Source organism: Diadema setosum, chromosome 8 (genome assembly GCF_964275005.1).
Source record: "Diadema setosum chromosome 8, eeDiaSeto1, whole genome shotgun sequence".
Taxonomy (NCBI): domain Eukaryota; kingdom Metazoa; phylum Echinodermata; class Echinoidea; order Diadematoida; family Diadematidae; genus Diadema; species Diadema setosum.
In genome coordinates this window covers 4672437-4686373 of record NC_092692.1, presented here as the reverse complement: position 1 = coordinate 4686373, position 13937 = coordinate 4672437, and the positions used below count along the sequence as shown (strand labels likewise).

The 13937-nt window shown below is 39.5% G+C and overlaps 1 protein-coding gene across 1 annotated transcript in view; it reads left to right on the top strand.

Annotated features, from left to right (window-relative positions):
* The window catches only part of LOC140231711 (TATA-binding protein-associated factor 172-like), a 93088-nt gene that overhangs the window by 35254 nt on the left and 43897 nt on the right, over positions 1-13937 (top strand). The window contains exons 31-35 of the mRNA XM_072311865.1: positions 589-719; positions 1558-1695; positions 2325-2473; positions 9363-9512; positions 11275-11352. Coding sequence (XP_072167966.1) covers positions 589-719; positions 1558-1695; positions 2325-2473; positions 9363-9512; positions 11275-11352 — 646 coding nt within the window. The remainder of the gene's footprint in view (positions 1-588; positions 720-1557; positions 1696-2324; positions 2474-9362; positions 9513-11274; positions 11353-13937) is intronic.

Below are 13937 nucleotides of genomic sequence, written 5' to 3'. Positions count from 1 at the left end.
GTTCGGGTTAGAGTTGTGGTAGGGTTTTAGGTTTAGTTTAACCATCGATCTATGCCGCAAACAGGTGGTGAACTGGTCGTGTGATAAACTTCATGAAGTTTCACTTGCTAACTTTCACACTGTCCAAAGGTCAAGAAGATTGGCGGGGTTCTGGGAAGATTCCCTAGTTTTAGTAGAAATTTCGCGAGAAGTTTTGTTGGAAGTTTACAATCGTACTGGCCAAACTTCAAGACCTTCAAGATTGCAATCTTAAACTCTGCAATCTTTTGCCAATGTGAATGCGGCTACAGGCACATTCAGAGTTATTCTGTATATGCTGTTATTTTCGTGTACAGATATTTTCACAAATGACGAGGTCACAGACATTTTCGAGAGATGTTTTCGCGAATTGACGCCGACGCTTATGTTAATGCTCTATCAACAAAGCATGGAGGCATTTTGGTGTGTTGTTAAATTAACGATCCAACTGTGATTGGCAAATTTCGCGAAAATTAAACCCTCGCGAAAATAACAGCTTATACAGTACCCTGTTTGTGTTTGTAAATGTTATTGCTTTCACTGACTGGCTCATGGTTCATCTTCCCACAGGAGCCCTGGCCATGGAGGCACTCCACCGTCAGGTCCTACCTTTCCTCCTCAGGAGACTCAAGGAAGACGTCCTGGATGACCTGCCACCTAAGATCATCCAGGACTACTACTGTGAGCTCAGCCCCCTACAGGTATGCCACGCCTCTTTCTAGACCCATACTGGTGCTGACTTCACACATCAGCACATCAACTGGCATACATCTTTGAACACACATTTGTGACTGTGCATCACAAAAGCAACAAAATATCACACGACCCAATTTTACGTGACGACTCGTAATTGGTGAAATGAGTCAATCTAGTAATTTTTTTTTTGATATGTATTCTGAAAGAGCAATTCTTTTGCAGTGTTCTAGCACCTTTTTTATTCTGAGATAGTGTGATTATGAAAATATGCCTTAGAGGTCCTTTTTTAATTTCTTGAATTGTTTTTACACTCTCTTCACTTTTAACTTATAAATTTTGAAAGGATGATGCAGTTGCACTGAAAGTTGGCAGTGGTCACAAGTAGAATATATACTATATAAAGTGATTACAAAATTTAATCTTTATTTGACAATCCTGTCGTAATGTGTGCTATAGAATTTCATATCTTGATTTTTTGTCGTATTCATTGCAAATTCATTGCCGCAATAAAATGCTGCCTAGAAATCTCAAGTGAGTGGGTATGGTCCACAGGGGAATTGGTATGATGGGGTTTGTAGTGGACATATTGCCAGGTCTTCCTGACTCGACAGAGAACTCAACTCTAAAATTGAATATCTATCCATGTCCCGACAGAGAAATGTGAAATCTTCCTTGATTTCGAAAATAATTCTGTCTGTAGAAATGCATGTACTGCACCAAACGTTTCCCTCATGGCTTTCTTGCATCTTCCGAGATTGTGATGGTGTGAATGGTAGCAGCTCTGCATATCATAAACACCTGCTGGTAAGATGCTGATCTTTCCTCTATCTCTCCTTCCCACAGGTGCAACTCTATGAGGACTTTGCAAGGTCCAGGGCCAAGAAGGGGGTAGTGGATGCCATCTCTAAAGAGGACGAGGACAAGGGAGCCGTGAGGGAGAAAGCTAAGGCTCCGGCCGCGGCCACTGGACACATCTTCCAGGTTAGCCATTTCATGATGATTGCAGATGGTCCCTGGACGGTGTAGACTATTGCTGTCCTTGTTTTGTTTGTTCGCAAGCGCAGGTGTCCAGCAAGTAATTGTCAATGAGGAAGAATCATGTAATCCTTCCAGTCCCTGTTTTATGAGAGTGGTCTTGTGGGAAACCGTCAATTTCTGAGACTCAAGTAGGCATATCGAACTTGACTTTACAGCCAAATGTAGAGGTAAAGTTACAATAGATGGAATCTCGATCAATTCAAAGGAAGGAGAATATAAAAGCACTCTCTTTGGGGAAATATACATACCTTTGTAGATGTGTGTAACACAGAAGTTTCTCTCCAATCACTCCATAGAATCTCTTTAATATTGATTTTGTAATGTTGGTAGCCCTGAACTCTAAATGACTGCTACAGTCAAAAGGTAGAGTTGATCATGAGTAAGATTACTGCATGCTAATGATAACTGGATTTTAAGCAAATGTTCTTTTGCCAATTCAGAATTTGAGTATTCAAGATTGTGCAGCCTCTAGTTGTTTTGATCACTCCACCATTCCAAATCAGGATGAGTAACTTCAGATCATTGTGATGAAACATAAAAGTCCCCCCCCCCCCCTCTTACCTCTCCTACAGGCCCTGCAATACCTGCGTAAGGTGTGCAATCACCCACTGCTGGTCCTGAACAACAAACACCCACAGTACGACACCATTACTGAACAGCTGAGGAAGCAGAACTCATCCCTGCGTGACATCAATCACGCCCCTAAGTTGACGGCTCTCAAGTGAGTACCCCCTTCTTAAAGACAGAATGAAATAAAATAAGAGAAATTGTCACCTCTAGGAGTCAAAGATGTAAGATTGGAGTTATTAACAAGTTATGGTTTACAGGCCCAAGTGTACATTTTTTATTTTTATGCCTCCGCAACGACGTGGCCGGAGGCATTATGTTTTCGGGTCGTCCATCCGTCCGTCCGTCCGTACGTCCGTCCGTACGTCCGTCCGTACGTCCGTCCGTCCCGTTTTGTTTTTGTCGATATCTCAAGAACCGTGAGGTGGTTTTACATCAAACTTGGTATGAGGGTATATCCTTGGGGGATAATACTTTGTGTGGATTTTAGGGTCACAGGGTCACAGGTTATTTTGTGAAAAAAAAAATTGAAATTTCATGTTTTTCTTTATATCTCACAAATGGTTCAAGGTATCTTCATGGAACTTAGTATATATGCTTGTACCGATGGGCAGTGATTATCTAGAGAAGTTGGGGGTCATGGGTCCAAGGTCAGGGGTCAAAGGTCAAGGTCAACTCCTCAAAATATCACTACTTTCCTTATATTTATGCAATGCCTGAAGGTTTTTTTTTTTTTTTTTGACTTGATGTATGCATGTATTTCCCGATATATATTCTGTGGGAAGTTTCTTGCCAAAAGGTCAAAGGTCAAAAGGTCAAAGGTCAAGTTAAAGTGCTGAATTGCACTTTTTCCTCCATATCTCAAAAGTAACTCAAGGTATCATCATGAAACTTACATATTTATGCATGTTCAACCTAACAGTGATTCTCTTTGGAACTGTGAGGTCAAAGGCCAGGTTTAGATAATGCTATTTTCCCATTTGATACTGAAATTATACTTTTTCTCAATACCTTGAAAAATTACTCAATGCATAAACTTATAAAAGGGTCAAAAGTCAAGTAAAAATCATCAGTTCCCCAAATACCTGCACTCTGACATTTTAATCATTCATCCAATTGAACCTAGTTCTAGGAAAGTGAACATTCAGCACATTTGTGTCAAACCTGTCATTTTAATATTTTGCCAATTGTGTGAAACTGTCATCACACATTGTCAAGACATTGTACTATAGACCTATTAGGAGAACCATGCATTATGGCGGAGGCATATCAGTCGCCGTAGCGATATATCTAGTTCAATCTCTTGAACACTACATTGTATGTTTTATAGAATTTGCAAATTATATTTTGCAGTTCCAGCAACTTCTGTACACGCACACACACACACACACACACACACACACACACACACACACACACACAAAATCATTTATTACAAGCTGTGGCAGCCTTTTTTGCATACCCGCATGGCCTACCTGGTATGCAAGTCTTGTAACATTTTCATGTGAGTGTGGAGAGGTTTTTCTCCTGTTAGCAGATCCAGTCAGGAAATGCTTTTTTTTTATGATAAGTGCTGATGAAGGACATTAAATAAAGATGATGATGTAACTACTAATTTTTTTTTTTAGCTCATCATTCCTGTGGCAAGGTCTCAGCTTGCTTGAAGTAAAAGCAAATGAGAAAGTATGAGGTCAAAAATCTATTATTAACAAAACAAAATGCTGCAATTAGTTGATATATGATATAGGAATTGTGACTGTTTACTGCACACATTTTATATAAAGCTTTTCTTTACAGACACTTTTTTCCCCATGTCTGATGTGTGATGTAACAAATATAACACACACAAAAAAAAGATTGTCAATTCTTGGTCTAGACATGCAGTTCAGCTACCACTTTTATACCATTTGTAACATAAGCCCAGGAAATGAACTTATTCTTAAATTTAGTACAGAAATGCAATATTTTTTTATGCCTCCGCCAGCGAAGTGGCCGGAGGCATTATGTTTTCGGGTCGTCCGTCCGTCCGTACGTACGTCCGTCCCGTTTTGTTTTTGTCGATATCTCAAGAACCATGTGGTGGTTTTACATCAAACTTGGTATGAGGGTATATCCTGGGGGGATAATACTTTATTTGGATTTTAGGGTCATGGGGTCGAAGGTCAAAGGTCACAGGTTATTTTTTAAAATGTGATTTTCAGGGTATTGGTACACTTTAACATAAATGCACAGGAAGGATAGTACACTGTTAGCACAATTCCCGCCATGGTGTCAATCTTATGGTAGTGCTCTGATCCAGCACCTTACAATGCAGCACATCTATATGAAGGTCTTGGTTTCACTTTATCCAGACTTCGGGAATTTGTGATGATGCATGCAAAGGAAACAAGCCAAATAGCTCTATCACACACACACACACACACAAATCCAACTCAATAAATTGTTGATGGTTTTGCAAGCTCTGTTTGATAGCCAACTGTATGTTTTCCATCTGAAGAGGGCTGCATACCTCTACAGAGTTCAGAATAACAAGTATTGAGTCATTGAACTGTACATGTCTTTCAAGTATTGTTCAATGGTGTGATCTTTCTCCATTGGCTGGTTCAATCAAGTAGCATACTGTACACATGAATGTATGCCATTTATACATGCATAAAGTTTGCTATATATGAATGACTACAGATCTGACAATGTAACAGAATGGCTGATCACATTGATATATTCATATATGATAATATATATATTCACATACATTGTATATATTCATATATTCATATAATCATATATTCATATATTCATATAATCATATATTCATATATTCATATATTCATATAGTCCTATATGTAGTATGGACCTGTCGATCATTTGTGATTATTTGTAATTATTTGTAATTATACAGTTACAGACAAGCCTGATTTCACATAGACCATGTACAAAGTACAGCCGGGCCAAAGGCGGGGCCTAAGGCCGGACCCAAGGCCACGGGCCTTAGCCCGGAACCAGGGGCCCAGAGCCCAAGTGGGCCCAGGCCCAGGGGCCCATAGCCCAAGTGGGCCCAGGCCCAGTGGCCCAGGGGCCCAAGCCCAGGTCGAGGCCAGGAGCCTAAGTGCTGGCCCAAGGCAGACTGAGACCACTAAGAGTACCAGTCATGACTTGCTGTGATAATGATGTGACAGGCCTGTGCATACACATATTATGTAAATACACTGTACAGGGCTGTGCATATTATGTAAATACACTGTACACTAACTATACACAGTCATGACTTGCTGTGATAATGATGTGACAGGCCTGTGCATACACATATTATGTAAATACACTGTACAGGGCTGTGCATATTATGTAAATACACTGTACACTAACTATACACAGCCCAGTCGCTGTATATATCGCGACAGGGCTGTACCTGAGCAGCCCACAACACAGAGCAAACACAAAGCAAATTTTACGATTGCATTTAGTTTTGATACTTGACATCATTTTTTGTCACCTCAAACGCATCAAAGACAATCTTTATTAATGAGACTTCATACCGTACCTGTTTTCCTGGGGTTATTTGTGGGAATTCTGCGATCTGGGTACTATTCGCAAATCTAACATATGAAAATATCAACTCCTGATCATGTAACGTGCATGTGTACATTTCTGTGTTTACTGCTGTATTCCATGAACATGAATTCAACAACTACTGTTATATCCTGTAATATAAGCTGCCAGTACAAAACTCACATTCGCTCTGATTCTGTATAGCAATCACTTTCAAAGCAATGTATTGATACATTTCTGCCAGCTAAAAATTCTTAAATGTTGGTTCACCCATGTGAACGGGTACAGAAACTGAAGCCTAGGTGGTGGGTTAAGCAGAATTGCTGCTGTCCTTGCAGTCTCACTCATATGTTTTCGTGTTAGTCTAATGCTTGTTTGTGGCAATAAGAGAGTGTGCCAAGCAGTTTGCCAAGCAGGGATTCAGCTGGATGTCGAAAGTGATTAGCCATTCTGATACTTGAATTTAACAATACCATTTAACAATTCCACACCACCTAAAACCCCAACCCTATCAAATTCTTTAGAATTTCTGCTATCAAAACAATGATAGGATAATCTGCAGACAAAGTAGATTTTTTCTGTCACAAATCTGCTGTTACTGTGTTATTACCTCCGCCAAGGGGGAAGGTTATGTTTTCGTGACCGTTGGTTGGTTTGTTTGTTTGTTTGTTTGTTTGTTAGTTAGTTTGTCTGTGTGCAAAATAACTCAAAAAGTAGGTAACGAATTTGGATGAAACTTGCAGGAAAGGTTTAGATTGATACAAGTAACAGATGATCAAATTTTGGTAGTGATCTGAGAATTTTGGAGGAATTTATGAAGGATTTTTGATATTTTGGCAGGTAGGGTCAATGAACTTGGGAGTTCAGGCTGCGCGTATTTGAGGTTTGCATGCGCGCACTAAAGTGCATGCTCTAGTTTCTGCTAGGGCGAGGCGCGCCATGCAGCTGAGGGTTTATGACGTAACAAAGGCTTCTATATTGGGAAATTGGGCGACTTTCAGCACACAATGCTATAAGTATGTATGGGTGGAAATCACTTCTATGGAAGAACAAGATCAGTGGTGGAAATGAGCTGCATGCTTGGCGGAGGTCTGCGCTCTCAGAGTGCTTCTGTAGTTTTGAATGTCTTCCTCTGTGAAAAATGTGAAATCAATGAAAGGAAAAAATATGGTACCTGGTAAATATTAATAGCTGTGCACATTATTCACACATGTACTATACAATGTATGACAGTAGCATATATTCACTCACAAAAACACTGATACATGTAAAGGAGTTAAAGAATCAGCAGACATAGTTTTACAAGATGTATTGCAGAGTTCAGTTAGTATTAGTATTAGTAGAAGTAGTAGTAGTAGTAGTAGTAGTAATAGTAGTAGAAGTAGCAATGATAATAATAATGATAATAGTGGCTACTTGTATAGCGCACAGGTCCGCTTTTTAGTGCTCATGGCGCTTCATAAATGAAAAGATAGATATAACACATGTTCAAACATGACAACAGAGAAGAAAATGGCAAACAACAACAAACACATACCAGATAAAGAATACAATTGTTCGAACATTATAGACTGCAATTATAGTCCTCAGTGTGAGAGGAATAGGTAAAGTTTTGAAGTTTGGATTTGAATGTTTCTGTAGATGACAATTATAGCTGTACACACAGAGAAAATGTTCCAGTTAAAGAGGAACGTAGTCATACAAAGTGTATGTATTTCACATTTTTCGGTATTTTCAATCTTTCATATCCATATGCAGTGGGCATAATGGACTCATTTGAATATCATTTGCATAGTATGCTATCATGGGGTGTGAAAGTATGCTGAGTGTTGACACATAGGTCATCCACTCATTGTATCCCCCGAACAGAGTTCGGAGGATACTATGGATTTGGCCTCGTTGCGCCGCGTCCGCCGCAGAGAGATTTTCTTGTGAGCACTCTACTGGCTGCAGTTCTTCTTAGATCATCTTCAAATTTGGCATGAAGGTGTGTTATGGTAAAACAAAGACGCCTATTGTTTTTGGTGATGGTGCCCTCGCTTGTTTCGTCTTTATACATGAAAAAGTAAATTTAACAGGGTCTGTTTGTGTGTGCGACGCTGGCCTTGCTTCGTGACCAATTTTTTTTATGCCTCCGCCAACAAAGTGGCCGGAGGCATTATGTTTTCGGGTCGTCCGTCCGTCCGTACGTACGTCCGTCCCATTTTGTTTTTGTCGATGTCTCAAGAACCGTGTGGTGGTTTTACATCAAACTTGGTATGAGGGTATATCCTGGGGGGATAATACTTTATTTGGATTTTAGGGTCACGGGGTCGAAGGTCAAAGGTCACAGGTTATTTTGTGGAAAAAAAAGTTGAAAATTCATGTTTTTCTCCATATCTCGCAAATGGTTCAAGGTATCTTCATGGAACTTAGTAAATATGCTTGTTCCAATGGGCAGTGATTATCTAGGGAAGTTGGGGGTCATGGTTCAAAGGTCAGGGGTCAAAGGTCAAGGTCAACTCCTCAAAATATCACTACTTTCCTTATATTTATGCAATGCCTGAAGGTTTTTTTTTTTTTTTTGACTTGATGTATGCATGTATTTCCCGATATATATTCTGTGGGAAGTTTCTTGCCAAAAGGTCAAAGGTCAAAAGGTCAAAGGTCAAGTTAAAGTGCTGAATTGCACTTTTTCCTCCATATCTCAAAAGTAACTCAAGGTATCATCATGAAACTTACATATTTATGCATGTTCAACCTAACAGTGATTCTCTTTGGAACTGTGAGGTCAAAGGCCAGGTTTAGATAATGCTATTTTCCCATTTGATACTGAAATTATACTTTTTCTCAATACCTTGAAAAATTACTCAATGCATAAACTTATAAAAGGGTCAAAAGTCAAGTAAAAATCATCAGTTCCCCAAATACCTGCACTCTGACATTTTTAATCATTCATCCAATTGAACCTAGTTCTAGGAAAGTGAACATTCAGCACATTTGTGGCAAACCTGTCATTTTAATATTTTGCCAATTGTGTGAAACTGTCATCACACATTGTCAAGACATTGTACTATAGACCTATTAGGAGAACCATGCATTATGGCGGAGGCATATCAGTCGCCGTAGCGATATATCTAGTTTTATTCTTTTTTTAGTGCAGGAATGCTGTCAAATGTTTATAGGAAAATCTTCAAATGTAGAATACTTATTTGAATCTCAAATTTGTACTTCGTCTGTAATATGGCTGTGACAGGACATTAGAATAACCATCTATTGCTGCCTCTTGTTTTGTTTGTGTGTGTGTGTGTTTGTTTGTTTTTTACAGGAAGGTGACAGGTAAGTATTTCTTGAATTTAGGGAACGAAGAGTTGTGAGATGTCTTTCACACTGTCCCTCTGTGTATTGCCACCCCTTTAAGTAATACCAGACTTCTCTCAGAATATGCTATGTGCTGTGGGAAGGACTTTGTATTATTATCATTATTATTTTCATCATTATCATTATTTGTTGCCCAGGCAACTGCTCCTTGACTGTGGGATTGGAGTGGACAGTCTAGGGTCCAGTCCCGGAGGCGAGCTGACCCAGTCGGTGGTTGGTCAGCACAGGGTGTTGCTGTTCTGCCAGCTGAAAGGGATGCTGGACATTGTGGAGAATGACCTTCTCAAGTGAGTATTGCACTGTGGCGTAGTGTCCTTTCAGATTGACAAAAACAGCTTGTTTGCAAACATGTTTCTAGAAACATGTCTCATGTTAATAGTCCATGTACTTTCTCACTGCCAATCTGAACCTAGTTTTTTAAGTCTAGCTTGGTCGATGATGGTATGTAGAAATTTTCCGGTTCAACCTGCTAAGGATGAGCTGAATTTGCTATAATACACATTTCCCATAGACACCTGAACAAGTATTCACAGGACTTGTCTTCAAGGGGTCATTTTTTTATTTTTTTTATTTTTTTTATTGCGATCGCCCTTCGTCCGGCGTCCGTCGTGCGTCGTCCGTCGTGCGTAAACTTTTTACATTTTCATCTTCTTCTTGAGAACCCCATGACCGATTCTCACCAAAATTGGCAAGTAGCATCCCGAGGGGGATAGGATCTCAATTTATTCAAATGGGTGCCATAGCCCACCTGGGGGCCCCCAGGGGGCCCAAACCCCCTAAAATTAAGGAATCTTTAAAAAATCTTCTCTAGAACCAGAAGTGACAGGGCTGAGATAATACTATCAGTTAGTACATTGATGACTGTAGTTTCAAGTTTGTTCATAGGATTGGCGGAATCAGGGGTGCCCCCCCCCCCCCCCCCCCCCCCCCCTTTGGGACCCAGGAGAGGGGATGGGGATGGGTCCTAATGGGACCTGAATTGTACATGTTCATCTTCTTTTTGAAAACCTCATGATGAATTTTGACCAAACTTAGCAGGTACCATCCCTAGGGGGATAGAATCTCAATTCCTTCAAATTAGCACCATGTCCCTCTTGGGGGCCCCTAGGGGGCCCACCCCCCCCCCCCCCCCCCCCACACACACACACACATTAAGGAATATTTAAAATCTTCTACTCTAGAACCAGAAATGATAAAGCAAAGTTAATACCATGAGTTTGTACATTAATGAATTTAGTTCCAAGTTTGTTCATTGCAAATCCAGGGCTGCCTGCCCCCCCCCCCACCCTGTAGTTGAGGAGGGGGGATCCATACATGCAGACAATGTTCTCAGGTATGAGTGTGCAAGAATGCATGGAAGGTGAAATTGCGATACTCAGGTGAGCGCGTGACCCCCGGGTCTCTTGCTTTTTAATTCTCACCGTTCGTTTGAAGTCGGAATGGGCTGACCTTTAAAATGAGGAGACAGCTTAGTTTGACTTGCATTCACTTTGTCATTCAACTGCACACTTTCTGGCTTGCGGTTTATGCTGCATGCATGTGGACTGGGTGTTGTGAATTTAAGGAAGCTGTTACAAGGCAGCTATTTAAAACATCAACTTCAATTTGCAGTTGGCACAGAAGATACCTATTTCTGTTTTTTAAATGACTCACAACTGACGAACATGATTAGAAACATGATTATGAACAGAAACATTTTATCGTTGAAAAACATACAAAGATCTTCATGAGGCCGGCTGCTTATTGACCCCAAAAGAAGGGTACGATGAATTCATCCAAAACTTCATCCATCTCGGCAGATTTCCACCTTGAAAACTTGACTGGAGCTGGTTAGAGGGTGACAAGTGCTCTATGTCATAAAACTTTTTAGATGATTAAATATCGATGATAGAAACCTTGATCAAACAGTTCCTAAGTTCATAATGTAAAGATCTATCTACTTTCATATAAGAAGATGTCAGCTTGGAATTTAGGTTTCAGGTTGACCTTTAACCTTTTAGGCACATCTAGCCCATGACTGATAGTTGTGTATCTTCTTTCCCATGATAGATCGCAGATGCCCACTGTGACCTATCTGAGGCTGGACGGGAGTGTCCCGGCTGGTCAGAGGCACGACCTCGTACACAGGTGAGCCATTATCCTCCCCTCTCAGCAAGAGATTTATAGAGTATTGGTGTGTGATGTCATAGCCATTCATTGCCATGGAAACTGGTTCTAAATAGCCTCACATAGCCCTAATAACTGAAAACACAATGTTTGCTAACAATGCTCATACCTGGATCCAACCCACTGCCCAAAGCCTTGTGCTAGAATATCTTGTCTGGAACCAGCACTAGTTATAACAAAAGCCTGTGACATCATCACTTTTATACTCTGTACTGGGGTCATCTTCACAGAAATTATATTTGTTTGTAGACAGCATCATTTTTTTTTTTTTGATTGGATTACTTATTTATCAATTATTTGTTCTTTGCTTATTTTGTAAACTTGTTATCATATATCATTGACATCTTGTTCAAATACTACATAGAAATCCTTTCACTGGATTATACTGATAAGAGACAATCTATAAGCATGGCTCAAGGCCTTCAGTAAGTCTTATTGGTTAATTGAAAAAAAAAACCCAAAAAAAGCCAAGTTTGCTTTTAGCTGGCACAAGATTAAACAAGTATGTCAATGTCTGGAAAGGGTGTGTTTGTTTGTTGTTGTTTTTTCCTGAATGAATAGTACTGTAGGATTTTCACCAGAAAATATGTGGAAATTTCTTTATTGATAATTTGAAGGGCTAATGAACAAATTTTTTTTAAGTATGATGAAGGAGGAAGTTGCTGTTAAGGTCATGTTGTGAAAAGTGATAGGGGATGAGCAAAGAATGCATGTATAAAATATTTACTTTATGACTCATGGTTTACAAAGTCTAGATGACAGACAGACGCTGTGTACATTCTTAGAGCACTCGGCCAAGAAAAACCCCACAAGAAGTGAATTGTACACCTGCTGCAAACAATACACCATGTAAACTCCATCATAGGGAAGTGTACTGTGGCAATCCTCTGTTATTTTTGTCTGTGTTATTGTTATCATTGAAAACTTTTGCACCATTTAAGCGAGACCTTGATAAGTAAAATGAGACTAGCTGTATCGAAGAAGTGTCATGATAATCAGACATAGCATTTCACCTTCTATTCAAGTTAAGTGTGATGATTAGTATCTATACAACACCTAAAAAGACTGGAGCAATCTGATTCTCTACTGCCCATCACGTGACATGCAATAAAAAGTACCACTGCGTGCTGTCGCTGTTAACCATGCAATTTCGTTTGAGCAAAAATGGATCTCGCACGACTGACGTCACCAAAGTCCATAGACTCCTGTGTTCAACTCATGATCGATTCTTAGTTTTTATTCCAATGCACGGCTCTCATGTCACGATAAACAAACCTTTGCAGCGTGCATTCTGTCACTCCTTTAATCGTTTAATACTGTAAACAACTTCAAGAGATCAAATTTGCACACAACTGACAGTTACTCTGCTGCTCATTAACCTTTCACACCCAAAAAAATTAAAAATATGATTTCTATTTCTGTACTAACTTCAAGAATCTGTGTGGACAAATCTGTTGATGTCTCTGTGTTGTATAAAACAAATAGTGTATGGTCTTTACTTGTGCAATGAAACAAGATTTCACACTTGGTGAAAGATGAGGTGCACTGTTCAACTCGGCTTTGCCTCATTGAATAGAGCGCGGTTATCTTTTACCTCGTGCGAAATTTCGTACTATCGTACCTGAGACTGTTCACTATTTGTATAAAATCAGGCAGAGGGAGAGGTAGGAGTTTCGTCAAATTGGGACAAAAGTTTTACAACATGGTCAAGTTGACTTTGAAGGCATTATTTACCATTTGCAGATGAAACAAAACCACTGCTTTAGTGCTTCAAAATAGTTCTAAAATGTGAGTTAAGGATAGAAATAACCAATGTAATAAATTTAATCATTGCAATCACTGTTAAGTATTGTTAAATATACAAAATGTGAACAATACTTGTAATAAAATTGTTTCTAGACTAAACAGTCTGCAGTTATGGTTTAGTGAGAAAAATAGTGATATCTCCTCATATTTTAGGCTTTATTGCGAAATTTTTATATGGTGTGATGTTTTGTGATACAACTGACCTACACGTATGCATCAAATGTGATAACTCAAACATTTGTTAAATCACTGCTCCCATTTGAATACAATACCTTTAATTGTTTGTGTGCCACACTGTAGACCCCTTTGTGTGCCACCCTATTCTGACACTGTTGAGTGCTTTTGGAAAACATTCTGTTTTTCTAAGCCGTTCTGGTGTTTTCGTAAGGTAATTTATGCTAGAAATGCGCTGTACAGCAAAGTTGTAGAAGAAATTGCGTGCTTTGATCTGACAGATTGGACCGGATTCAGTAGTTGAAATATTTCAAATTTGTCACAGAGGTTCATTCCAAAGCAGCTGTCCCGCATATGCAGAAACTTATTCTCCCTTCCCCTTTGAATCAAATTTGTGTTTTCGATGTAGTTGGGTTTTTGTTGTCGTTGTTGTTGTTTTTCAGAATGATCTTGTCATATCAAGTATATGAATTCCGTGGGTTTCTTGTGGCCCGAATGATGTTAAAAAGCCATGTGGAAAAAACAAAGAATCACTCTTCATGTCATTGACATAGAGTTACTTTTTT